This window comes from Hippocampus bargibanti, linkage group LG22 (genome assembly GCF_051943395.1).
Source record: "Hippocampus bargibanti isolate YZ-2025 linkage group LG22, ASM5194339v1, whole genome shotgun sequence".
Taxonomy (NCBI): Eukaryota; Metazoa; Chordata; class Actinopteri; order Syngnathiformes; family Syngnathidae; genus Hippocampus; species Hippocampus bargibanti.
The window spans coordinates 825,804-850,050 of record NC_142755.1 but is presented as its reverse complement, the minus strand read 5'-3'; the positions used below and the strand labels follow the sequence as shown (position 1 = coordinate 850,050).

At 44.2% G+C, this 24,247-nt stretch overlaps 1 protein-coding gene across 6 annotated transcripts in view; it reads left to right on the top strand.

Annotated features, from left to right (window-relative positions):
- Positions 1-22,280, top strand: part of nav3 (neuron navigator 3) — a 65,317-nt gene extending 43,037 nt beyond the window's left edge. Inside the window, exons 13-40 of one of the 6 annotated variants that reach the window (XM_088988964.1) lie at positions 3,674-3,797; positions 4,628-4,928; positions 5,141-5,852; positions 6,675-7,106; positions 7,639-7,680; positions 8,262-8,419; positions 8,827-9,027; positions 9,110-9,162; positions 9,304-9,327; positions 10,400-10,423; positions 10,590-10,667; positions 11,602-11,685; positions 11,795-11,906; positions 12,517-12,644; positions 13,738-13,761; positions 14,075-14,241; positions 15,366-15,519; positions 15,894-16,080; positions 16,965-17,062; positions 17,147-17,227; positions 17,317-17,485; positions 17,557-17,792; positions 17,902-18,056; positions 18,347-18,418; positions 18,521-18,717; positions 18,812-18,930; positions 19,600-19,818; positions 19,911-22,280. In XM_088988964.1, coding sequence (XP_088845090.1) covers positions 3,674-3,797; positions 4,628-4,928; positions 5,141-5,852; positions 6,675-7,106; positions 7,639-7,680; positions 8,262-8,419; positions 8,827-9,027; positions 9,110-9,162; positions 9,304-9,327; positions 10,400-10,423; positions 10,590-10,667; positions 11,602-11,685; positions 11,795-11,906; positions 12,517-12,644; positions 13,738-13,761; positions 14,075-14,241; positions 15,366-15,519; positions 15,894-16,080; positions 16,965-17,062; positions 17,147-17,227; positions 17,317-17,485; positions 17,557-17,792; positions 17,902-18,056; positions 18,347-18,418; positions 18,521-18,717; positions 18,812-18,930; positions 19,600-19,818; positions 19,911-20,018 — 4,459 coding nt within the window. In that variant the 3' untranslated portion in view covers positions 20,019-22,280. Of the gene's footprint in view, positions 1-3,673; positions 3,798-4,627; positions 4,929-5,140; positions 5,853-6,674; positions 7,107-7,638; positions 7,681-8,261; positions 8,420-8,826; positions 9,028-9,109; positions 9,163-9,303; positions 9,328-10,399; positions 10,424-10,589; positions 10,668-11,601; positions 11,686-11,794; positions 11,907-12,516; positions 12,645-13,737; positions 13,762-14,074; positions 14,242-15,365; positions 15,520-15,893; positions 16,081-16,964; positions 17,063-17,131; positions 17,228-17,316; positions 17,486-17,556; positions 17,793-17,901; positions 18,057-18,346; positions 18,419-18,520; positions 18,718-18,811; positions 18,931-19,599; positions 19,819-19,910 lie in introns of all 6 variants that reach the window. The other 5 variants (XM_088988963.1, XM_088988967.1, XM_088988966.1 and 2 more) reach the window with 5 other exon arrangements.
- The last annotated feature ends 1,967 nt before the right edge of the window (positions 22,281-24,247 follow it).

The window sequence follows — 24,247 nt, the reverse complement described above, 5'->3', positions numbered from 1 at the left end:
GCCACTCGACTCCGCCATCATTTCCGAAAAGGCAAAGATGGCAAGCAATCTATTTCTGACTTTAGCTCATGCTAGCGTGACGTACGGCGGCATTAAAAATTCAGCCGTCTCGTGTCTGACTTGATGTGATTTCGCCGAAATGTGGCGATGAGTCAAGTTGAAGCGACATCCAATGGAATTAAAACATCCTGAGCCTCACTCAAGAGAACCAGAAGATGTTTTTTACATGTCTTTAGAACGCAAAAAGGTTTAGCGTACTGGAGCTAGCTAAACATTGAGTCAAACAAGCTAACTGTTTAAGGTAATGCCTTTTTCTGGGTCAACGTTATGATTTTAGCATTTCTGCCTCCAGTTGGACAGTTTAGGTTTTAAAATGTGAATTTGAAAAGGTTTAGCGTTCTGGAGCTAGCTAAGCATTTAGCTAAACAAGCTAGCTGTTTAAGGTAATGCTTTTTTATGGGTTAATATTATGCTATCAGAGTTTCCGCCTCCTCCCTTGAATTTGGACAATTTTGGATTTAAAATTGTAACGTGCAAAGGTTCACCGTACTGGAGTTAGCGAAGCATTTAGCTAAACAAGCTAGCTCTTTAAGGTAATGCATTTTTTTTCAGTTAACATTATGATTTTAGCATTTCTGCCTGCTCCCTTGCCGTTGGACAGTTTTGGATTTAAACTGCTAATGTGAAAAGGTTTTGCATACTGGAGCTAGCTAAACAAGCTACCTGTTTCAGGTAATGGGTTAATTAGTATTTCTGCCTCCCTTGCCATTGGACGGCTCGCTATTGTGTTGACGTCTTTGTCTCCAATGGCCACCTTTTTGCGTTATTGAATTTGAGTCGTGCGACGGCGACTTTGATTGTTGACGTCTTTGCTATTAGCCTCTTCACATTATGTAATGAACGATTATTGTCAAGAAAAGATGGCAGCTCCAGTTTTGTTTTGTTTTGTTGTTTTTTCTCATGGCTGCACCACTTCCATGAACCCGGTCACCGCTCCAAAGTGGAGCCTCATGAATAATTGTCACAAGATGAATCGTCGGCGTCTCACTCATTATGCAGTGCGAGACGTTTGGCAAGACGAGCCTCGGCCGACGCGGTCGCTGTCATCTCCCTCATTTGGACTCCATTCCGCCTTCATTAACCCTCCCGGGCACGTCTGTCTGCTCGGGGATGGCGGGCCCGTCCCGGGTTGGTGAAGGATGGCGGAGGGGATGCAAGGGGAGGAGCTATAAGGCTAAGGGGGTGGGGTTAAAAGTGGTCCTTTCTTCATCTTGATCCCATTCCTTCCTCGGACTCTCGGTTGATCCACAGCTTGGATTCCTTCTCCGGCGTGATTCTTGCGTGACGGGTACAGGACGGGGAAGAGGTGAGTTAGTTGACAAGATCCAGTTTAGAACTCTCAAGTGTTTGCGTCTGTTTTGCTCTTTAATCCCTGCGTTTGGCGTCTCCAAAATTAGCATTACATCGGGTTATGGTGCAAGAAAATGAGCTTTGCGTTTAGAATCAAGATCATAGTTTATGCCACAGCTAGCTCGTGGCGATCATTAATGTCTCATTTAGGGACAGTTTTAGATTTTTGCACACTCAAAAATGTGGATTTTTTTGTCAAACAAAAATAAAAAATCGGAGCGACAAGATTCAGTTTGAGCACATTTTCGCCCTAGATGACAACAAAAGTTGCCTCGCTAGATATCTATTTGCTATATATTAGCTGTCTAGCTGGCTATATATGTGAGCTATTTGGCTGGCTATTAGCTAGCTACCTCGCTAGATATCTATTTGCTATATATTAGCTGTCTAGCTGGCTATATATTAGCTATCTAGCTAGCTATTGGCTATCTATCTGGCTAGCTATGTTTATGGCTAGCTGTTAGCTATATATTAGCTAGCTTTCTATCGATTTGGGTTACTTCTGGGTTTGGGTTACTTCTGGGTTGAGTGAACACTGGTTGGTGCGTGTAGCTCCCGCTGCTCACCCACAGAAAGACTTATCATGTGTTTGTGAAGTGACCTTGAGAGTTTTGAAAGGTGCTTAGAAATCAAATGGATTATTATTATTATCAGTCATTCTTTGCTGAGGATAAATAATATGTCATTTGAGAGTTTTTTTTAATGTTATGTCTACATTTGGTGCACCACCTTTTGTATTCCACTAGCCAATGCGTAATAGGTTACAACAAACGCAACACCGATTCAATTTAGTATTTGAAAGGCAGCTTGTATCTTAGGGCATCAAACGTCTGGTTGATTGACAGCACGCGGCGTGCAATGTTACAACCCCTGCTGGGGGTTTCTGAAATGTGTCGAAATTTACTTTGGAGACAGGAAATCAAATCAGATCACTTTGCCAATTACATTATTGACGACCCCCCCCCCCCCCCCCCCCCAAAAAAAAATGTCCACTTTGCTTCCCCAAATATTTAACAAGCGTCTCCGCAAGAAGAAAATAATGGTATTTATCTTCATGATTGGATGTCATCAACGCTTGTTTGTGCTGTTAATAGCATTTTTTTTGGTCCTTCTTCTCTTACAAACTGCCTGCTTGTAAGGGACTAAAGTCAGCCGTTTGAATATTGCATGAGATAACGTTTGCATGGCTGAATGGCGCCACGTCGATGCTGCATTCGCACTCGGGGGGGTTGCAGGATTTAAACCCCCACTCTTTGTACACCTGAAGCCAAAAATTTCCTCCGGATAACGCTCGCTTGTTGTTCATTTAAGATGGCCGCCCTTCGCCGGCAGGGTTACGGAGGTTGTTCGTGGTGGCGTGGCGTCGGAAATAGCGTATCCCAGAAGTGCCGACGATGAAATATTCAGCTTGTTCGCTGCCATCTAGGCGGGTGGTCTTACTTGTTTTTGTGGGTGGGAATTGATGATTAAACAAATGTTTATTCATTGTTTTTGGTATTTATTTCACAATTATTTTTCAGCCTTTGAAAAATGTGTCTGTCGATGTCTCTTAATTTTTAATACGTGTGAAGGAAATGTAAATTATTTAAATCGAGATCTTAAAAATGTGCAGTCCAAACATTATATTTACCTTACATGAAATAAAAAAAAGAATTTTAAAAAATGCAGAAAAATATTTAGATGTAATGTAGATATGAATATAAATAGATTTTTTAAAATGTGTTGAATTAAACATTAATTATAAATGTAAATAATATTATAAATATTATTAGTTTATATAATATTAGAAATTCAATGATCTTTTTTAATGTAATTTTATATTATTTACAAGTATGTACTTAAAATATTGCAATTCAGATCATTTAATGTCTACTTGAAATACAATGAATTTATTTATTTATTATTTTTAAAGGCATTGAGACTCTTCCCCGTCCTCCCCAGTTAAAAAATAAATATAATAATAACTATGATTTTTGGCTTTGTATGAGTGAGTTTATGCTCTGTTCCGCTTATCTGATGGATTTTATTTTTTTCCCGTCATATTTTTTGTGCTTCTACAGAATTATGCCAAAAACGTACTTTTCAAAGCAAGTCACGTTTCAAGACAAAACTGGGGGGGCCGCATTTGGGCTTTTGTGTCAATCAAACATTGAAGTCTCCTCCCCAGAGGAGGACGTGTCAGATGCAGTTCCACAAATATGGTTGCTCACCCCCCACCACAACAAAAAAACTCTGCATCTCACCCAACATTTCCCCTTTGCAGCTGGGACGACAGCAGCTCAGTGAGCAGCGGCTTGAGCGACACCCTGGACAACATCAGCACGGATGATCTGAACACGCCCGCCTACTCCGCCGTGGGTTCGTCGCGCAAAAACAAGGGCGCCCAGGTGAGCTGCCGACATTTTATTATCGTCGTAGCGGCAACGTGACATGTTGTTATCTAGCAAAAATGTTTTCCAAATTTGACACAGCCAAAAAAAGCCAATTTCACTACTGTAATTCATAGATATAGATCTGTAGCTAGCTAGCGCTACAAAAGCTAGCCAAAAAGATCTTTAACTAGCTATATTGTCTAGCTGGCTTGCTATCTATTAGCTATCTAGCTATCTGGCTAGCTATAGAGCTCGCTAGCTAGCTATCTAGCTCGCTGGCTATTGGCTATCTATTAGCTATCTGGCTAGCTTTCTATCTATTTGAGTTACTTCCGTGTTGAGTGAACACTTATTATTTAGTAGAAAATTATGTTTTATGGGGACCTGGGAATGAATTATTCTCATTTTAATGGTTTCTTATGGGAAATAAATGTTTGGCAGATGAAGGTTTCGCCTTACACACACTTTTTGGGAACCAATTAAGTTCGTAAGCTGAGGTACACAAAAGGTGACTGAATAAGATTGATTTATTCCGCCAAGTTTTCCTTACCGCCGTCATTGAAGGCTCTTGATTGTTGCTAAGGAGACTGACGGACGGCATGGCCATCTGTCGAGGAAAAAAAAATTGAGCTGATCTCAGTTAGCGTTAGCATGTGTAGGTGTGTTTGCGCACTAGCGTCCCCAAAGGAGAAAGAAAGATGCGGTCAGTCCAAAGATAGCTCTTGACTTCACACCTCGCTTCCTTCCTTGTTTGCTTTGCAATCGCCACCTTACGTTTAGACTTGGTTGCTTTTACTCACTTCCTGAAAAACTAAATAAATAAACAACATTTCGAGGGTTTCCAGCGAGCCAGTAAGTCCAAGCATGCCGATCAGGAAGTGAGCAGCAGTTGGGTAGGAGCTGAAGACCTGAAGAAGATGGACGAGGAACTGAATGCCGGCATGGACCTTGGCGCTAGCTCCTCCCGCTGGAAGCCTTCCTCGTCGTCTTCGTCGTCTTGCCAAACCCAAGGCCAGTACGACGACGCGGGTCAGAAGGTGACGCCCCAGATACCCCAGACTGGCTCACTGAGAAGGGGGATGACGGCCCAGGTGGGCATCACGCCCCCCAGGACCAAAAGTACAACCGGGTCGCACAAAACAGCAGGTAATGGTATCATTTCACTTGAATTTGAGTTCAAGTAGGGTGTGTAGACTTTTACTATCTGGATTCATACCGTCAGTCTTTGCTTTGATAGAGTTTTTCAGCAGATTTTTCGTATTGGCTACTGGTCACGATTTGTCCATCTCAAAGTTGTTGGCTAAAAATCTGCTGAGGTTTTTGCTAAATACGGTTTCTGCGAAAAAAAAAATTGACAGGCAAGACCGATGATGCCAAGGCTTCGGAGAAAAACAAGGTGCCCTCCAAAGGTTCTTCTGGCATCCAACGCTCCCCCTCTGACGCCGGTAAAAGCAGCGGCGATGAAGGCAAGAAACCCCCGTCTGGAATCGGACGTCCACCTACCACAAGTTCTTTTGGATTCAAGAAGATCCCTGGTCCTAGCGGGACCTTAATCACTTCCAGTGGCGCTACCCTCGCTAGCGGCTCAGCCACCCTGGGCAAGGCCCCCAAATCATCGGCAGCCCTGGGAAAAGGCTCAGGCATCGGTGGTGTGCGTAAGACAAGTCTGGATGGCTCCCAGCCTCAGGATGACGCCATCCTGCTCAGTTGCGGGGGCTCCAAAGTGTCCCTCCAGTACCGCTCCCTCCCCAGACCGGCCAAATCGTCCGGCGGGGTGACTTCGGGGCGCGGTGGACACCGTTCCAGTTCCAGCAGCATCGACTCCAACGTCAGCGGCAAGTCCGCCGGCGGAGCGGCGGCCAAGCGCAGGGATTCCGGCAAGATCTGCTCGGACCGTTCCAGTCCCGTCAACGTGAACCAGACGGACAAGGACAAAGTGACGGTGACGGAGCAGGATCAGGGATTGTCCACTTCTCCCAAGTCCAGCCCTACGTCCTCTTCGACTGGCCAGACGGGCCTCAGGCAGCCGGGGTCTAAGTACCCTGACATCGCCTCCCCAACCTTCCGCAGGTTAGCCCGTCGCCGAAACATCCTGGCCGTTCTCATTCCGTCTTTATCCATGTTTCCACCAACCGCCATCTTAAGCCGATTTATCTGGGACGCGGGCTGATCTGCGCTTTGATGGCTTTCGCTGAAAATTGCAGGCGGGGAAATGGCTTTCAGTCGTACAGGCGTGGTCCATCGATGAGAAGGTTTCTTCAGCCGTCATCTGTACAGCAGACTTCTTAGCCCACATAGGCTTAGTTATGCTGATGAGGTGTTGCAGACCCCATAATCAGGCAGGACAATAGGAGTAATCAGTGTAGCCTCAGGGAATAGTCATCTGCTCCCCCCAACCTGAGGGCAGGGACCTATCATAGCAGAGTCTGGCACCGTTTCAATGGTTGAAGAAACCTTCTCACTGACTTTCACGGTACCGTTTTTAGGACTGCTGAGTGTCTGTGGTGTTTCTGATCCAATGATCTAATATCATTTTAAACTGTTTGACATCATATTTGAGTCTGTCTGGTACAGGAGGAGTCAAATCAGATTTGAGTCACTTCACAGGAGGATTTTATGGCCCGTTAAATAGACTCCGAGTGTCTTCCGTACGATAAAAATATAGCGTTACGCCTGAAGCTTCCATGATCCTAGAAAACATCAGACAGTAGTTTCTCGCATTCGCCGCGCATGTCCGCCTCATCCGGTCTGTCAAGCCGGCGTCTTTGTCATCCGCTAAGACGGTCCTCAAAGTAGCGGTCGCTTGTTTCTTTGGTGCGAAGGCTTTGGCGCACACCACGTATTGTTGGAGCCTTCTCCAAATGACTCCATCCGCCTATCTACCCCACCCAGATTGTTTGGCACCAAAGCCAGCAGCAAGGCCAGCTCCCCGGGTACGCCAGACTCTGGCAAATGCCCCTCAATCCTGGGTAGTCCGCACGCCACTCTGGTGCGGCAGCCCAGTCTGGACTCGCCCTCCTCCGGCACAGGGAGTCTGGGCAGCGCCGGCGGCCTGAGCGGAGGTAGCAGCCCCCTGTACGGCAAAGGCCCGGACCTCCCGTGCGGCGACTCCCAGGCCTCCAGTCCGGCCTCCGGCCTCTCGTTGCCTTCCAACGCTCGTCCGTGGCCTGCTTGTGGCTCGTCCGCCGCCGGCAGCAAGGACACGCTGAGCTGCCAAAGCATGAGCAGTCTGCACACGAGTTCCGAGTCCATTGATCTGCCTCTGGGCCACCACGGGCCCAAGGTTACCAGAACCGGCAGTGTCAAGTCCACCCTGTCCGAGGGGTAAGATTGGGCTGAATCATATGCATTGTTTTTGATAGCCATAAACTAAAATATGTGCGCATTCTTTTGGACAAAACCAAAACATCGTAAAACGTGCCGCGTAATTTAAATGGCCAAGAAAAACCGATCTTTGCCGGCGATGTATAGTGACCAGCAGATTCATTTATTTATTTATTTATTTGTGTGTTTATCTATTTATTTTTTGATTTTTTGTGTCTGTTTATTCATGTATTTATTGTAGTTATTTCCGCGTTTATTCATGTATTTGTTTTTAACACACATTCACACTTTTAAGTCCCCACATTGTCTGTTATCCATTTTTTTGGGACAAAAAGTCTTCTAATGGGCATTTTCGCAACCAAGGTTGAGAAACACTACTTTATGCTCACCTGTAGTGCCTTTCCAATTATTTTTTTAAGGTTTTTTTCTCATTGGCTAGCATCCCAAGCGGAGTAGCTAGCGTATATTTTTATTTGTTTTATTTCGTTTCTTTTCCTTCCATCTAACATCCTCATCCTTTCTGTCTAAGCAGCATGCCTCTCGACCGAAACACGCTTCCCAAAAAGCGACTGAGGTAGAGGAAGTTTGCAGCCCGATCTGTCTTGATTAGCGCGTGCAGCTAGCTGCATGGGAGTAGCAATCTGCCGCATTGATGCATGTCTGCCATGAGCACGTTACTAGTTTCACTTCATGACTTCCCATTTTTATCATCACGGTTAGTAATAAGCGCAACGTTGTGGTCGTCAGGCATTTGCGCACACGTATGGCGAGGCTAACGTAGCGATTCGCCGATAGTTGGGTTTGGAGAGCGCTCCGTATGCGGCGCTAGCGAGGTCGCATGTGACACGCGCACTAATGAGGACTTTGCAAGGAGAATGGCTTGAAAAGCTGATGAGTGTAAAGTCAATTAGCATCCCCCTCGAGGGGATTAAGTGACGTCGATGTGTGACGAGGTGACCCTCAGTTACTCGGACCCCCTCGGAGACACCCAGCGGCGTTGCTGGAAGTGGATGCTGATGCATGCGTCTTGATGCATGGCTGTTTTTAGCCGCTACCGCTTTTGCACTCACCCCATTGCTAATGTCACCCTTCCCGCCCGCACTCGACCAAGACGCGTTGACAGTTGCCTCCATTAATTTTTGTCGTGGATTTCAGGTACCCGCCGCCATCGAGGCAGACGTCTCACGAAGAAGGGATGGAATGGCTCCGCTCGCACTCGACGGGGGGGCTTCAGGACTCGGGTAGCCAGTCCCCGATGTCTCCGCCTGGAGCTTCTTGTCCCGCCACTGGAAAATACCACTTCTCCAACCTCTGTGAGTCCATGTTGATTGTGTTATGAGCTGCATAATGCTGCAATACACTACATTCATATTGTTATTACCGACTTCAATATTTGTTTTTCTTCCTTCTTTAGCAAAATGCATGACAACTTGACAAGATGATTGGTCATTTATTTATTTATTCCTTTATTAATTTTCTGTATTTAACTTTTATTTATGTGTCTTTTTTAATATTTAATATTTCATTTATTCATTCTTTATTTTTTCATGACGAGGCATTAAGACAGCAGATTATGGGTCGATATGAGAAACCACATAAATTATTATTATTATTATTAGTATTAGCATTACAATTAGTATTACCATTAGCATTAGTATTAGTATTATTAGTGTTATTATTATCAATATATGTAATTTTGTGTGTGTGTTCTTTGTCCCAGTGAGCCCGACTCCCACCAGCCAGTGCAACCTTCCACCAGGCGGCAATGGCGGCATCATGAGCCGTTCCAACAGCATCCCCGCCCAGGACTCCTTCCATCTTTACGGCGAGGGCCACCCGCTGGGCGGCAGCGCCACCTCCCTGGAGGAGCGGCCGCGCGCCATCAGCCGCTCGGGCTCCTTCAGGGATAGCACGGATGAAGGTGGCTCCTCCAAATGCCATTAGCCTCAACAGTCATTTTACTATTCCTTTAAAAAATGCCTTTTTTCTTCCTGTCCTTGCAGTCCACGGCTCGTCTTTGTCTCTGGTGTCCAGCACGTCTTCGCTATACTCCGCAGTAAGTGATCCTTTCGTGCACCGTCGCTACGGAAACGTTTAATACGAATGTATTGATCGCGCTCACGGACCGCCCTAGATGATGGATGGGCTGCAATTTTGTGCATTAAATGTTATTTCTTTTGTTTGTTTTAATGAACAGACAGAGGAGAAGGCACATTCAGAGGTAAGCCACTTTTAGTGGCATGCAAATTCATTTTCTCCATTTTTGCATTGTCCATCCCATAATCTTCAAGTCAGATGCATGTTTGAATGTCTTTTTGGTGGCTGATTTTTTTAATCTGAATTCTATTGTGTTTATTTAATTTTAGCGTGCATTTTTGTTTGTTATTTATTATTTTATTTCTTTAATTTTATGTATTTAATTTTAAATACTATTTATTTTATTTCTATTAATATTTTGTGTATTTGTAAATTACAGCAAAACAGTGACAGTCACTTTACACATCAACATATGCGAATGGTAAATTTTCCCAAAACGAAAATATGACCCATGTGACCCTTAGCTAAATTTGAAGACGTGCGACGATGTAATTTTTCAGTTTCATTCATCGCAGTCGCCATTTTGTAATCCTCACATTTTTTTTGCACTTTATTTCTGTTGTGAGCTTTGTCTTGTTATCACTTCCTGTTTTGTTTTTTTCATTAACACTGGATCAAACAGTAATGGCAAATATAGCTAAGATAAATTTACCCTTTACTATATCGTAGAGGAATGCTAACATGCAAATAGTAGCGTGACAAAAAAGCTAGCAAAGTCGATGACATTCGTCACGGAGATTAGATTAGACTACGTTTATTTGTCTCACAGTGGAGACATTTCACATATCACAGCGACAAAATAGCTATCTAGCTACTTAGCTTTTAGCTATCTATTAGCCCGCTAGCTAACTTTCTGTCTATTTGAGTTAATTCCGGGTTGAGTGAACGCTGGGACGTGTGGCTGCCGCTGCTCACCCACAGAAAAACTTCTCCTGTGACTGTAAAGTGACCTTGAGAATTTTGAAAGGCGCCATTTTGAAGTCAAAAACAACAAAATAACAAATCACGTGACACAAGACCAAATCCATCAGCCATTTTGCTACTATTTGACCCATTTTTTGAGGAGCGTTGTCGCTAGGCTAACTCCTACCCATAACGACCTGTAATAACCTTTGTCTCATCCTGTTTTTTTGTGGGTTTTTTTGGAGGCGTGCGACACCATTATTAATTTTTGACTTTTCTCTTTCCAAATCAAGGGCCAAACAGTTCAAAATTCCACGGTAATCCCCCCTCCATCCCTTTTACACTTTTCCCTTCATTGTTTATTGATTTCTTTTTAGCACACAGTGTCAGCATGTTGTCATTTTTAGCATCAAAGCTATGAAACTGCTAGGTTTTTTTTTATTTAAAAACACATATTTTCCTCTTTTTTTGTCCCTTAAACAGCAAATCAGGAAACTGCGCCGGGAGTTGGACGCGTCTCAAGAGAAGGTCGCGACCTTGACGTCCCAACTGGCTGCCAATGTGAGTTTGTTCATCTGCCAATCACGACCGCGCTAGCGCGCTAGCAAAGAGAAATCTCTTCAGACATCCGACAAAGCCTTTTGAAAATCCCACAAATGCATTGCCCTTTTTGTGTGTGTGTGTTTGGGAGATGCAATGTTTTCCCCGGTGTACTCCGAGGATTTGTTTGCGGCGACGATTCCTGACAAGTCAAGTGAGCGATGAGAATAATCGAGCAAGAAAAAGGAGTGGGCGATGAGGACAAATCAAGTGTGTCACTAGAGAGAACGACAATGTGACTCAGTTTGCGTGAAAGCTCAATGCCGCTTGTCGTTTTATTTTTCAAACTTATATCATTCAATGTTGTGCCGAGCAACAAAGAATTGTGCAAAACTGAAGCGTCGCATTTAAAAACGGGTCGTTGTGAAAGGTCTTGTTATTTTTGTTCTGCGCAGGTGGTCATTATCGTTATTTGGTTTTTTTTAACCAAAAGAATAAAATGGCCCTCACGCGTTTTTCACGCTGCCTCAAAGTGCACTCACAAATAAATAAAGACATAAATATATTTATACATACATAAATAAAAAAATAAAATAAATAACCGAATAAATGGATGTTAAATAAATAAATGTATAAATAAATAAACAAACAAATAATAAATAAATAAATACATGGTAAATAAATAAATGCATAGCCAGACAGCTAGCTAGTTAGCCAGCTAGATAGCTAGCCAGATAGTCAGAAAAGCTAGCTATCTAGTCCCAATAGCTAGCTAGCCAGCCAGCCAGATAGTCAGAAAGCCAGCTAATAGCTAGCCAATAGATACCTAGCTAAATAGCCAGCCAGTGAGATAGCTAGCTAATGATCGGAAAGAAGAGCGGGCAACGGGCCACTTCCTGTTCAATGTCCGAATCTTATTTTGTCATTTTTGTATTGAATATTTGCGGCTCTGCAGTCTCACCTGGTGGCCGCCTTTGAGAAGAGCTTGAGTAACATGACGTGTCGCCTGCAGAGTCTCACCATGACGGCCGAGCAGAAGGTACGTTGCAGTTTGCTTTCCACGTTATTTCCCAAGTTATAGTTTTGTGAGCTTGAAATTGGGGCCTCTCTACTGTGTACGGTATTGTGCTTGATGGTTCCTTTGTCAGGAAACCGAATTGGTGGAGCTGAGGGAAACAATCGAGTCACTGAAGACCCAAAACACCGACGCCCAGACGGCCATCCAGGTGGCGCTAAATGGCCCGGATCACTTCCATAAAGGTAATCAAGCTAACATTTTGCTTGGAGCCAAAATACCAGGAGGCTCAACTCAATTTCCTGGACGATAAGGCACACTTTTAATAAATGGCCTATTTTAAAACTGTTTTCGGGAGCACCTAATTATAGACTACAAGCGCCAATCGTGGCTGCGGTTGCGTACACATCCACTAGATGGAGCTGTGCTAAATGAAATACAATACACACTACACTAAAGGAATACGGTATGCTATGGTAAATGTGTTACAATACAATGCAAAACGATACACTAAAGGAATACAATAAAATACACTACACAAAAGGAATACAATAAAATACGCTACATGAAAGGGAATACAATACATGCTATGCTAAATATATTACATTACAATACAATGCAAAACACTCCACCAAAGGAAATACAATACAATACGCTATGCTATGCTAAATATATTACAATACAAAACAATACGCTACACTAAAGGAATACAATACAGTCCAGTACAGTGCAGTTCAATACAATACAACTTGATTGATATTTAACTGCTGTCTTTTTTAAAAACATTTTGGCGCCTCCAAGCTGCATAAAAAGAACCTACCGTCACAATTTTAAGATCTGCGCTTTCCCCCCCAGATCTACGCATCAGACGCCAACACTCCTCCGAAAGCATGTCGAGCATCAACAGCGCGGCTAGCCACTCCAGCATGGGCAGCATGGGCAAAGATGCCGAGGACAAAAACAAGAAGAAGAAGAAAAACTGGGTGGGTGGAACAAAAAACACGCCACGCGTAATCACGTCCCATTCGCTGTTGCGCGCTTCCTATAGCGGTTGCTAGGTAACGGTTAGCATCAACAGCTGACCTGCCATGAACTGTTTTGAGGACCACTTGGGGTTTCGAAACTATGAGTGCTGGCGCTATGATGAGACTGCTAAATGCTTAGCGGAGACACATAAGGCCTTTTATTTGTTTATATGTACGTATATTATTTTTATATTATCATCCCAATCGAGAGTTGCTAAGTGCCTGTTGACTCTCTGTGGTAAGTTGAGACGCCTCAACCAAAGTGCCAAACGCTGTCAAAGTGCTTTTTTGAAGGTTTATAATCCCGTGCAGGAACCCAAAGGATGTCTGAAAGCCCCGCCCCCCTCCCCACATATGGATTTATTATTTTAGTTTATTTTTTAAGTACGACTCCCTTGTGGACCTTTTAACTTCTTTTGTCGCCTCCTTGGCATCTGTTTTTTTTCTTTTCTCCTTACTCAGCCAAAGCCACTTTGCAGTCTACGCAGTTGCTAAATTGAGCTCATTAGCACTAAATGCATATTCGCGCCTAATTAAATCTGCAATGAATCATTCATTTGGAGAAATATGGAAAGTGAAAAAAAATGACCTCCCCAGAGACAAAAAAGGTTCGATACTATGTCGTGTTATTTTTTTCCTCGCTGGATAATAATAATAATAATAATAATACATTTCATTCATAAGTGATACATTTTTCTGTGGGTGAGCAGCGGCAGCCACATGCGCCAGCGTTCACTCAACCCAGAATAACTCAAATAGAAAGTTAGCTAGCTAGCGAATAGATAACTAATAGATAGCGATCTAGCTGGATAGCTAATAGATAAAAATAGAAAGCAATCTAGGCAGCCCGCTAGATAGCTAGTTAGCAAATAGACTGCCTCAATCTCAATCGACTTCCAATTTTTACCCATCCCATCCTGGACACCCCCTCCTCCATCAATGTATGTCTCATATATAAAGTCTGACTTGTGTTTTGGGTACTCCAGTTCACTTTTTCCTAACCTGAGCCGGTGTGTATGCACGTGTGTGTGTGTGCGTTGTGCATCTTCAGGTGGCTGATTCCATTCCAGCTCAGGTCAGTTGTGTCCTTTCAACGTGTGTCTTCAATCCACCCCCCCTTTTTTTGCCCTCTAAAAGTCTTCTATCTTTTTTTCTGAAAACATCAGCATGGATACGGCTGCCCCTGTCATTGCCTGAAGAAAAAAAAATAACATTAAAGAAAATAGTTGTCCCCCGCCCTCATTTCATCCTCTACTTACAGCCTCCTCCTCCTCCTCCACCAGCAGTGAACATTGCTTGGAAAAAAAAAACAGCACAGCGTGCACCTCCTTATCTCCGATGGAAATTTGCTAACAACGCCCCCCTTTACCCCATTTTGTGTCACGCAGCTCCGCAGCTCCTTCAAGCACGCCTTCAGCAAGAAGAAAAGCAAGTCGCAGTCGACCCACGACGAGACGGAGGAGATGAGCGACTCGTTGCCGTCTTCCCCCAAACTGCAACACGACAACCGGCAGGGCAGCGTGGCTACGTTGCGTTCGTCGCCGTCCGCTAACGAGTGAGCTTCCGCGTGCATCCTCGCCGTACTTCCACGTTACGTTCAGATCCTAAACAAGACATCAAAAACAATCTTTTTTGGGAACATTCTTGATGTTGGGTTTTAGCGCAAAATTGTTTTGCTACCATCTAGCGGCGGATTTATGCAATTACATCAATTTTGATTTTTTTTTTTTTTTTTTTTTTTTTTTTCTCCATATAATAATAATCCATTTGATTTCCAAGCACCTTTCAAAACTCTCAAGGTCACTCATCAGTCACAGGATAAGTTTTTCTGTGGGTGAGCAGCGGCAGCCACACGCGCCAGCATTCACTCAACCCGGAAGTAACTCAAATAAATAGCAAGCTAGCTATCTAGCGAATAGATAGCTTATAGCTAGTGAATAGATAGTTAATAGCTAGCGAATAGATTGTTAATAGCTAACGAATAGATATCTAATAGCTAGCGAATAGATAGCTCATAGCAAGCTAGCTAGCGAAGATAACTTATACCTAGCAAATAGATAGTTAATAGCTAGCAAATAGATATCTAAGAGCTAGCAAATAGATAGCTATTAGCTAGTGAATAGATAGCTATTAGCTAGTGAATAGATAGTTGTCACTCACCTCATATTTGATTTGTGTTTTTTTCTCCAAACGCTCATTATGATTTCACTTCTTTTACTTCTCCTCTACCTTCACCTTTCCACACCTCTTTTCTTGATTTATTTTATTTTTTTAACTCCCCTTGCCGCCTTCCACGCCGTGCATAGCAAGTGCCTCCTCGATAGCGAGTCCTCCTCCGTTTGGACGCCAAAGAAAAAGCTAAACGGTCACGTGGTCTACAAGCATCGATCTCGGTAACCGGCTAGGAAGCCACGTGTGTGTTTTGTTTTTGTTTTTTGTATTTGTTGTTTCTTTTGCATTTTGCCAGAAGGCCTTGCGGTGTGTTTGAGAATAGTAACACCAAAAAAATGGCGGCGATCAATATAGTGGTTCATCTAACTGCAATGTATCCCAAATGCTAACGCGATTAGCTCGCCACATCATTCGGTTTTATTTGAACCTTCTTTCTGGACCACCCCCATCCCGAAAATGACACCCCCCTCTTTCCCCTTACAACCCGTCCGTCCGTCTACGGCGCAGACTCTGTGAATGCACCGAAGCCGAAGCCGAGATTGTCCTGCAGCTCAAAAACGAGCTAAGGGAGAAAGAACTGAAACTGACCGACATCCGTCTGGAGGCGCTAAGCTCCGCCCACCATCTGGACCAGATCAGGGAAGCCATGAATCGCATGCAGGTGAGATATCGGTGAAATCGACATCAGATCGGCGGTTCTTCTAACGCGCATCACGATATCAACCAAAAACTAAACATTCTACAAGATCAAATCCAAATTTAAATACAACTGAATCGGACTTTTGTAGATTTTCCAAAATATAATAATAATAATAATAATGCATTTGATTTATAAGCGCCTTTCAAAACTGTCAAGGTCACTTTACAGTCACTGGAGAAGTTTTTCTGTGGGTGAGCAGCGGCAGCCACACGTGCAAATTTTCGTTTGACAGAATTCCTTATGAGAGAAGACTTATGACAGTCTAGCTAGCTATCAAGTTAGCTACCTAGCTATCTATTATATACTAACTACCCTGTGTTTCTCCCAACGATCAGAATGAAATTGAGACCTTAAAAGCGGAAAACGACCGTCTGAAGTCCAGCGGCGGCGCCACGCCGACGGTCACTCCGGTCAAGACGGCCCGTCCGCCCTCCGAGACCTCCAGCACGTCCTCGTCCTCCTCCCGCCAATCCCTGGGCTTGTCCCTCAACAACCTCAACATCACCGACACCATCATGTCAGGTCAGTTGAGCATCAACCGGCACCCAAGCGTCAGGTCGGATCAACTTTGACACCCTGACATTTGTTTCCGAGGTGTTAGAACACCCAAAAAAAAGTCACTTGATGTTGACCTTTTTGTCTTCAAATGCCAATTGCCAAAGATTTTGTGGATTAAAAACGATTTTTCTTGACATTTAGCACGCGCTTTAGCTCCCTTTTAAAAAGTCGCCAACGCATCGTCATTAAAATACGCAAAGCTGTCCTCCGAGGAGGCGCCTTTACATTTCATTTCTAAGCGCCTTTCAAAACTCTCAAGGTCACTTTACAGTCACATGATAAGTTTTTTTTTTCTGTGGGTGAGCAGCGGCGGCCACAAGCGCCAGCGTTCACTCAACCCGGACGTAACTCAAATTGAAAGAAAGCGAGCTGGCTAGCTAATAGATAGCTCACACAGTAGATAGCTAGCTCGATAGCCAGCCAGCCAACTCTACCTTTAATAGCTAGCCAGCTAGATAACCAGTCAGCCAGCCGGATTGCTAATAGCTAGCTAACAGGTAACTAATAGGTAGCTTGATAGCTAGCTCAACTGAATACTTTTTGATGTAACAAGAACCCTAACCATAAATTGTTTTCAAAGTTTACTCAGAATAGATAGCCAATAGCTTGCGAGTAGACAGCAATATTAGCGCGAGCAGTGAGGCATTTGAAATAAAGTGGCCCCGGTACAGAGCCCTGGGGTGTTCAGATCCCAAATGAAGTCAAGAACACAAACTATACACAAAAACTATTTGTACGTCACAATAAAAAAAAATATGTCCCATTCAGTGTGCAGCATTTGTAAACTATTTCTGGAGACGCTAACGGCATGCTAACTCATGCTAACTTCTGTCATTTTTGGCTATCAGATATTCTCCTGGACGACAGCTACGAGGGTAACTTGCGCAAAGAAGGCCGCAACGTTCGCATCGTGGTCAGCATTAGCGGCGGGCCGAGCACGACCAAGGTTAGCGGTCCGACAGTGGTCATCCGCCCGTTAGCGCGCTTTAGCAACTAGCCTCCACGCTATTAACAGGGAACGCAAATGCAGGAGTATCTGATTGGCTCCATCGGCGTGAGTGGGAAAACCAAGTGGGACGTCCTGGATGGGGTGATCAGACGCCTCTTCAAGGTAAAATCTGAAATTGTTGGCAAAATATGAGGCCCGTGGGCCACATGCAGGCCCCGCCATCCTTCAACGCGGCCCCTGGGACGTTGCAGGAGTACGTCTTTCGGGTGGACCCGGTTAGCAGTCTGGGCCTTAGCTCGGACAGCATCGTCTGCTACAGGATGGGCGAGGTGGTCCGTGCTCATTCCTCCCAAGTGCCTGAGCTGCTGCCCTGCGGCTACCTGGTGGGCGAAAGCAACGTCATCAAGGTCAACCTCAAAGGTACCAACGGACCAATCGCGATCCAAAAGCTTCTAGTGCGGCATTAAACTCCTCCCTACCTCTGTGGTTAGGGGTCAAGGACAGCAGCATCGACAGCCTGGTGTTCGACACCCTGATCCCAAAGCCCATTATCCAGCGGTATCTCAACCTGCTGATGGAGCACCGTCGCATCATCCTGTCGGGCCCCAGCGGCACCGGAAAATCCTTCCTGGCCGCCAAACTGGCCGAGTTCATCATTTCCCAGATGGGCCAAGTAGTCACCGAGCACAACGTGGCCAGCTTCAACGTGGACCAAAATTCCAGCAAGGTACCCAAACACAAAAATCAGGCAAAAATAAAGAAGCCTGGAACGGATTAACATCATTCCCATTCATTGCAATGGGGAACGTTGATTCGGTTCGCTTTTCCTCTTCCAGGACTTGCGTCAGTATCTGTCCAACCTCGCCGAGCGCTGTAATTCTGAGCGCACGGACACCAAACTCCCCACTGTGGTCATTTTGGACAACCTTCACCATATTACTTCCCTCAGCGACATCTTCAACGGTTTCCTGAACTGCAAGTATCACAAATGGTAAGTTTGAGGTTTTTGTTTGCGTGTCGTGGCTCATACGCAAGTTTTACAAGTAGCAACTTAGCGCCAATTATCGAAAACGTTTGGGGTATTTGACTTTAAGCTGCTCACCCGCAGAGAAAAATGATTTTGTGACTGTAAAGTGACCTTGAGAGTTTTGAAAGGCGCTTAGAAATAAAATGGATTATTATTGTTATTACGTAAACTGATTGGTCAGCCAATTTAAATTAACAATAAAATGGGGTTCCTGATGTGTATTCAACTGGAAACATCCTTGTTGTCTGTTTTAGCCCTTACGTCATTGGGACCATGAACCAGGGCGTGTCCTCCTCCCCCAACCTGGAGCTTCATCACAACTTCAGGTTTGTCGCCAACGTTCCTCCCAGGTTGGATCTTAACAGCAAAAAATGAACAATAACTCCCCAAAATCCCAATCGTGAGAACTTCCTTCCGTTGACTCTCAGGTGGGTGTTATGCACCAACCACACGGAACCCGTCAAGGGCTTCCTGGGCCGCTTCCTGCGCCGGAAACTGATTGAAACGGAGATCCATCAAAACATGCGCAGCAACGACCTCATTAAGATCATCGACTGGATTCCGAAGACGTGGCAGCATCTCAACGGCTTCCTGGAGGCCCACAGTTCCTCCGATGTCACCATAGGTCAGCCACACCAGCACTTAGTAGCATAATCATTGATTTTCAAACCGATGACCAATCAAATTTGGTTCAATTTGACACCCCCCCCCCCCTGCAGGTCCTCGTCTCTTCCTGTCCTGTCCCATGGATAAGGAAGGGTCACGGGTGTGGTTCACCGACCTGTGGAACTACTCCCTGGTGCCCTACCTGCTGGAAGCGGTCCGAGAAGGACTTCAGGTGAGCAATTGTGATGGGACGGTAGGCCAAAAAGTGCAACCCCTTTGTTGTATGAAGCCTCATTTTCACTAATGGATTACTGACATTAATGTGCAATGTGCACGTCGGCTATAAGCTAAATGTTGAAAGCTAACACAAAGCTGTTAGCATCCATTCGCCAAAAGAAATCGTCTGACATCTCCTGTCCCGCGTAAATCCGCTTCAATTCCAAGCTGCAGCATTCGACTTTTCCAGTCTAGCCTTGGTGGCAATTGTCGGCATCTCTGATGCTAATGATGAAAAAGATAGCGGTGAATTGGATTCTGGAGACGCTGCACCTGGTCGACTGACAAGATGACAGATTTTCAAGACGTCTTGAAAATCTATTAGCTGGCTATCTTGTTATCTAGCTATTTAGCTAGCTACTGTATCTATTAGCTATACACCTATCTATCTATTAGCTATCTATTTGCTAGGTATTAGCCATCTATTCGCTAGCTATTAGCTATCTATCCGCTAGCTCTTAGCTATCTATTTTATGGCCGAAAATGTTGAAAAACAACCCGTATCCACTCCCCACGACGCACAACAAACAAAGCAAGATGGCTGCCTCCTCGGGCGCCATCTTGGACTTCCTAAATGGAAGAGGATGATTTTATCGATTAACTGATAAATCCGATGGGCTAGCAGCTGTACGGCAAGCGGGCGGCGTGGGAAGACCCGTCCAAGTGGGTGAGCGACACGTACCCGTGGCTAGCCGCCGCCGCGCCGCTACAACAACAACAACAGGACGGCCAATCGTTGCTCCAGCTCAGACCCGAAGACGTTGGCTACGACGGCTACAGCTCGTCCAAGGAGGGGGCGTCGTCCAAGCAGGTGTCCCAAAGCGACACCGAAGGAGACCCCCTGGTAGGAGACGCCGCCGGCGTCCTTTTCGCCGATGTTCTCCCGACTCCATAACAAACTCCATTTTGGTTTTTTTTTTTTGTTGCCTTCTCGAGATGAACATGCTGCTAAGGTTGCAGGAGGCGGCTAACTACTCCAGCGCTCAAAGCTGCGACAGCGACAGCGCCAGTCACCATGACGACCACCTGGAGTCGGCGCTCTGAAGCTCCGCCCCCCTCCCCTTGGGCGCCATCTTAGAGCCTTAATTGAAAACGCCGAACCTGATGGAAGTCATCTTATGTTCGTTGGCGACATTTTTTTATGACCCGATTTCTTGTCTGATTGCACAAAAAGTTTCAAAATACAGGTAACATCCGACTTACGACCACCCGAACTTACGACCATGACCTACAGACCCTATTTTAACCATTTTAATTCAACGGCTGACACCGCAACGCGCTAGCAGGCCGGCAACGTTTACAACAATTTTGGCCAGCCAGAAGTGAATCAAAATGCAACACTGTTTTTTGAAACAGATAGCTAATGCTAATGCTAAGTTGATTTTTTTTTAACTCATTTACTGTCATTCCCGAATTTATTGGGCAATTGGAAATTGTGACGCAGAGTGCCATTCCCGAATTTGTTCGGGTTTCAATTTTTTCTTGTTTGGGTGCCGATAAAGCGCTGGTCAGACCTCTGGCGATGTTTTTTTTTTTCCGCAAGGGGGCAGCATTTGCTTTTTGTCCATGTTAGCGCATCGTTACAGCTTCAGCTATACTGTATAAACCAATATGGATGTACAGGTAACATCCGACTTACGACCAGCTTGACTTACGACCACCCATACTTACGACCACGACCTCCATTTTTAAAATTGTTTTTGATCCCAGTTACATTGCACATGTTTACAACATGACTAAGGGGCGTGGCCAGGTACTATTGTTTGTTTACAAAGGTGCTTTTTTTCTTGCAGGCATTGGTCCAAATCGCCTTCCAAAAGTTCGATCGTTCGCTCGCTCGCTCTTCCACCTCCTGTAGTCAATTTCGTGCACAAATTTGGTCCCGTTTTTTATGTTAAGATAATTATAATAATACGTTTCATTTTTAAGCGCCTTTCAAAACTTTCAAGGTCACTTTACAGTCACAGGATACGTTTTTCTGTGGGTGAGCAGCGGCAGCCATTGTTCACTCAACTTGGACGTGACTCAGATAGAAAGCTAGCTCGCTACTAAATAGCTACCAGATAGCTAGCTAGGCCTTCACTCAACCCGGAAGTAACTCTGATAGAAAGCTAGCTAGCTAATAGATAGCTAATAGCTAGCTAGCTAGCTAGCCAGACATTCCTTCTGTGGCTCGAAGTGAGTATTTATCAACCTTGACGCTAAATACGATGCAGTCAGACAAAAAAATAAAATACGTTGACGAGGGAACAATTTTGGTGCTTTCTCGTTGCCTTAAGTGTGCAAAAATATATTTTGGGGGAGGGCAAAGTCCTGCTTCCAATGACTTTATAATGATTCCTATGGATTGCTTTCAAACAGGTTTAAAGTGCAAAATCATAGAGTTGATGGATGTGAATTCTAAACTGATCGTTATGGATTCATGTATATGAATATCATTGTTTTATGTTCTGCCCAGTTGAGCTGGGCTCACTTGAACTGACAGGAGCACAACCAAATCTTTGTTTGTTTGTCCCTCTTCTTTTTTAAGCATGCTTTTTAACAGGGATGGATGAGAGATATTTACCTTTATGTACACACACACACACACAGTATTGGACGGAAGCCATTTTTGATTGTCCTTTTAAATGTCTGGGTTGTTTTTTTTTTTTTTTGCACATTTGGGCAGGTTGTAAATACTTTCGTCACCTTGCACAGGAAATCAAAGATGCAGTCGCCCGGTTGATGTTACACGAACCTGCAGAAAAATATAATGTGTGTCTTGTGATGTGTGTCCATCCAGGAGACACATGTTGTGTAGATATAAACTAAAAAAAACAAACACGTTCTTACTCCAAATCACAAAGCTGCACTTTTCCAGTAGGCGGCTCTTATTGTTGCCGTGAAATCTGTCACCGGATTGTAGAGAAAACACCCGCAGGTGCTACCGGTTAGCTAAAACGCCCACCCGGAAACAATGCAACCTCAGGACAACCTCAACATCTTGTCTCCTGATCCGACCTGTTATCTGCTTGGAGCGCCTCAGCAGTTTTCTGACCTGCTGACCCCAGCGTGCCCCCATCCAATTCGTCGGAAATGTCTCCAAAGTCCAAGCCCATAGCATTTACTCTCGTTTTGAGATGCAAACATTATTTTTTTTCTTCTTTTCGGGTGAAACATTTGTCTTTTGAATGTTTTATATTTTGTACATTTGTATTTAACATATCATGTAAATAGACAGAGACAGTGATTTAACTCATCTGGAGGATTTTGTAGTCTTTGTAAAATCTCTAAAAAATGATAATAATAAATGGTATTTGGTGTCACAAACAATGTGTGCTCGTCTTTTTTTATGTCGTGATGGTTTGGGAAAATGGTAAATACTTCAGATGTATTTTTATTTTCGTTATGAGAGTTAAACAGGCTCACTTACTGCACACACAAACACGCGCGACGGATTTAATGGCCTAAACATCTTTATATAGCAATTTTACAACCGATTTTCTTACAGACAGTGGCTTTGCTACGTGTTCAATTACACTCTGACGAAGGCGGAAGTATACGCCGCAACATGTAAGGTAATTGGACACCTAAAAAGCCACTGTATGTCAGAAAAGAATTGGTTGTAAATTAGATAACAAATACACAGTATGAACTTAACACAACTATCTTAATATAGCACTTTCCAACATAAAATTACGTTAAATAAAATGTGTAAACAAATAGGGTGAAAGAAGGCGATCTCCTATCCGAGCAAAGGTTTCCCTTCGGAATGTTTATTTTGTGGCACCAGAGTTCAAGTTAGTTCCTACCCGGATGTAATTGGACTTACACTTCCAGGTCGATGTCGATGCCGGTTACTCACAGGTGGACACCGCCAGAGAGCAGATGAACGGCTTGAACGATGCGAAAAACGACGCTTGAAGGATGAACAGCAGCAATGAACCTCAAGCGGGCAGCCAGCAGGAAGATAAAGACGCCGACGGTAATGATTTCCGCGTTAATTCCCCCAATGCCACCAAAACTAAGCAGACAGCGACATCTCGTGGGAACCGGTGACGACACAGGGAAATCCCACTTGGGTAGGGGAAGAGGTGCCCTACGTTTTTGATTGGTCAATTTTCCTCCAACGGCGACGCGTCATTTTGTAATCAAGGAAGTAGGCTTTCGCGTTGACGAAAGACACCATGGCTCCAATTGTTTGTTTCTTCGCTCGACCCAAATTCGACGAATTCCATCGGCTCGTCTTCCCCGTTTGTAAACCGAGACGTGTTTTTCATGTAAATGCCCTAATCTGTTCCATCGCCTGACTGTTTTCACTCAGTGCATTGTGTTGTTTTCATGTGGAGGTTCCAGATGGAGCGATCATCAAGGTTCTTTCGCGAAAACATCCTTCGGTGAGCCCCAGAGTAGTCTGAAATGCAAAAAGTCGATTAGAAAACAGAAATAGATCATTTTAAAATATAAAATAAAGAGTTCCATATTATGGACAATTGAACAGGTATAAATCTAAAATATTTATGAGTGTCATTTTAGTTGAATAATTGCAATATGAATTCGTCCGCACTACACCGCTGGACTTTACGAGTACGCCCCAAACATCCTGCGGTGCCATCTAGTGGTAAAATAGAGACAGCGTCTTCACGAGACATTTAGTCATACAGGACTGTACTGTATGTACTTCCATTGTCACGAATATTTGGCATACTCCACAATCACGAGATGCTGCATACATTTCATTGCACATAAATAAATGTTTGTAAGTTAAAAATATCACTGATGTGCTGGTAAATGACTAAGTTGCACATCGCAATGCTTAACTATATTTAAAGAGCACAAAAGCCCACGCTGCATACAAAGTGCTGTACATGGAACAACTATCGTATACACAAAAATAAACCAACAATACAATTGTTTTTATTGTTTTAAGGAAAATATTAATGCAGGAGAATGTAATGCGTTTTCAGTATTTGGGAAAGTCCATTTTGTATTCTCTGCCAAGTTTTTTTTCTCCTAACTGCAGTTTTACAGACAGCCGCAAGAGCGAGCCAGAGTCCACTTTATGACTCGTGTTGTATCAGTGACCCTAAACTTGAGTTTAGGACTCCCGGGGGGGTGTAAAGACGTTTCACGGAGTTAGCATCCCACTGAGCTCTTTTGTCTGGGTGCTTGGCCCATACTTGGCTCCCTTTACGCCATATGGCACTCAGGGCAAAACTGTCAAATCACATCAAGAGTCTTGGCGTGCGATGGCCCGAGTTGACCGCACATTCGCCATCACTTTTATTGTACAT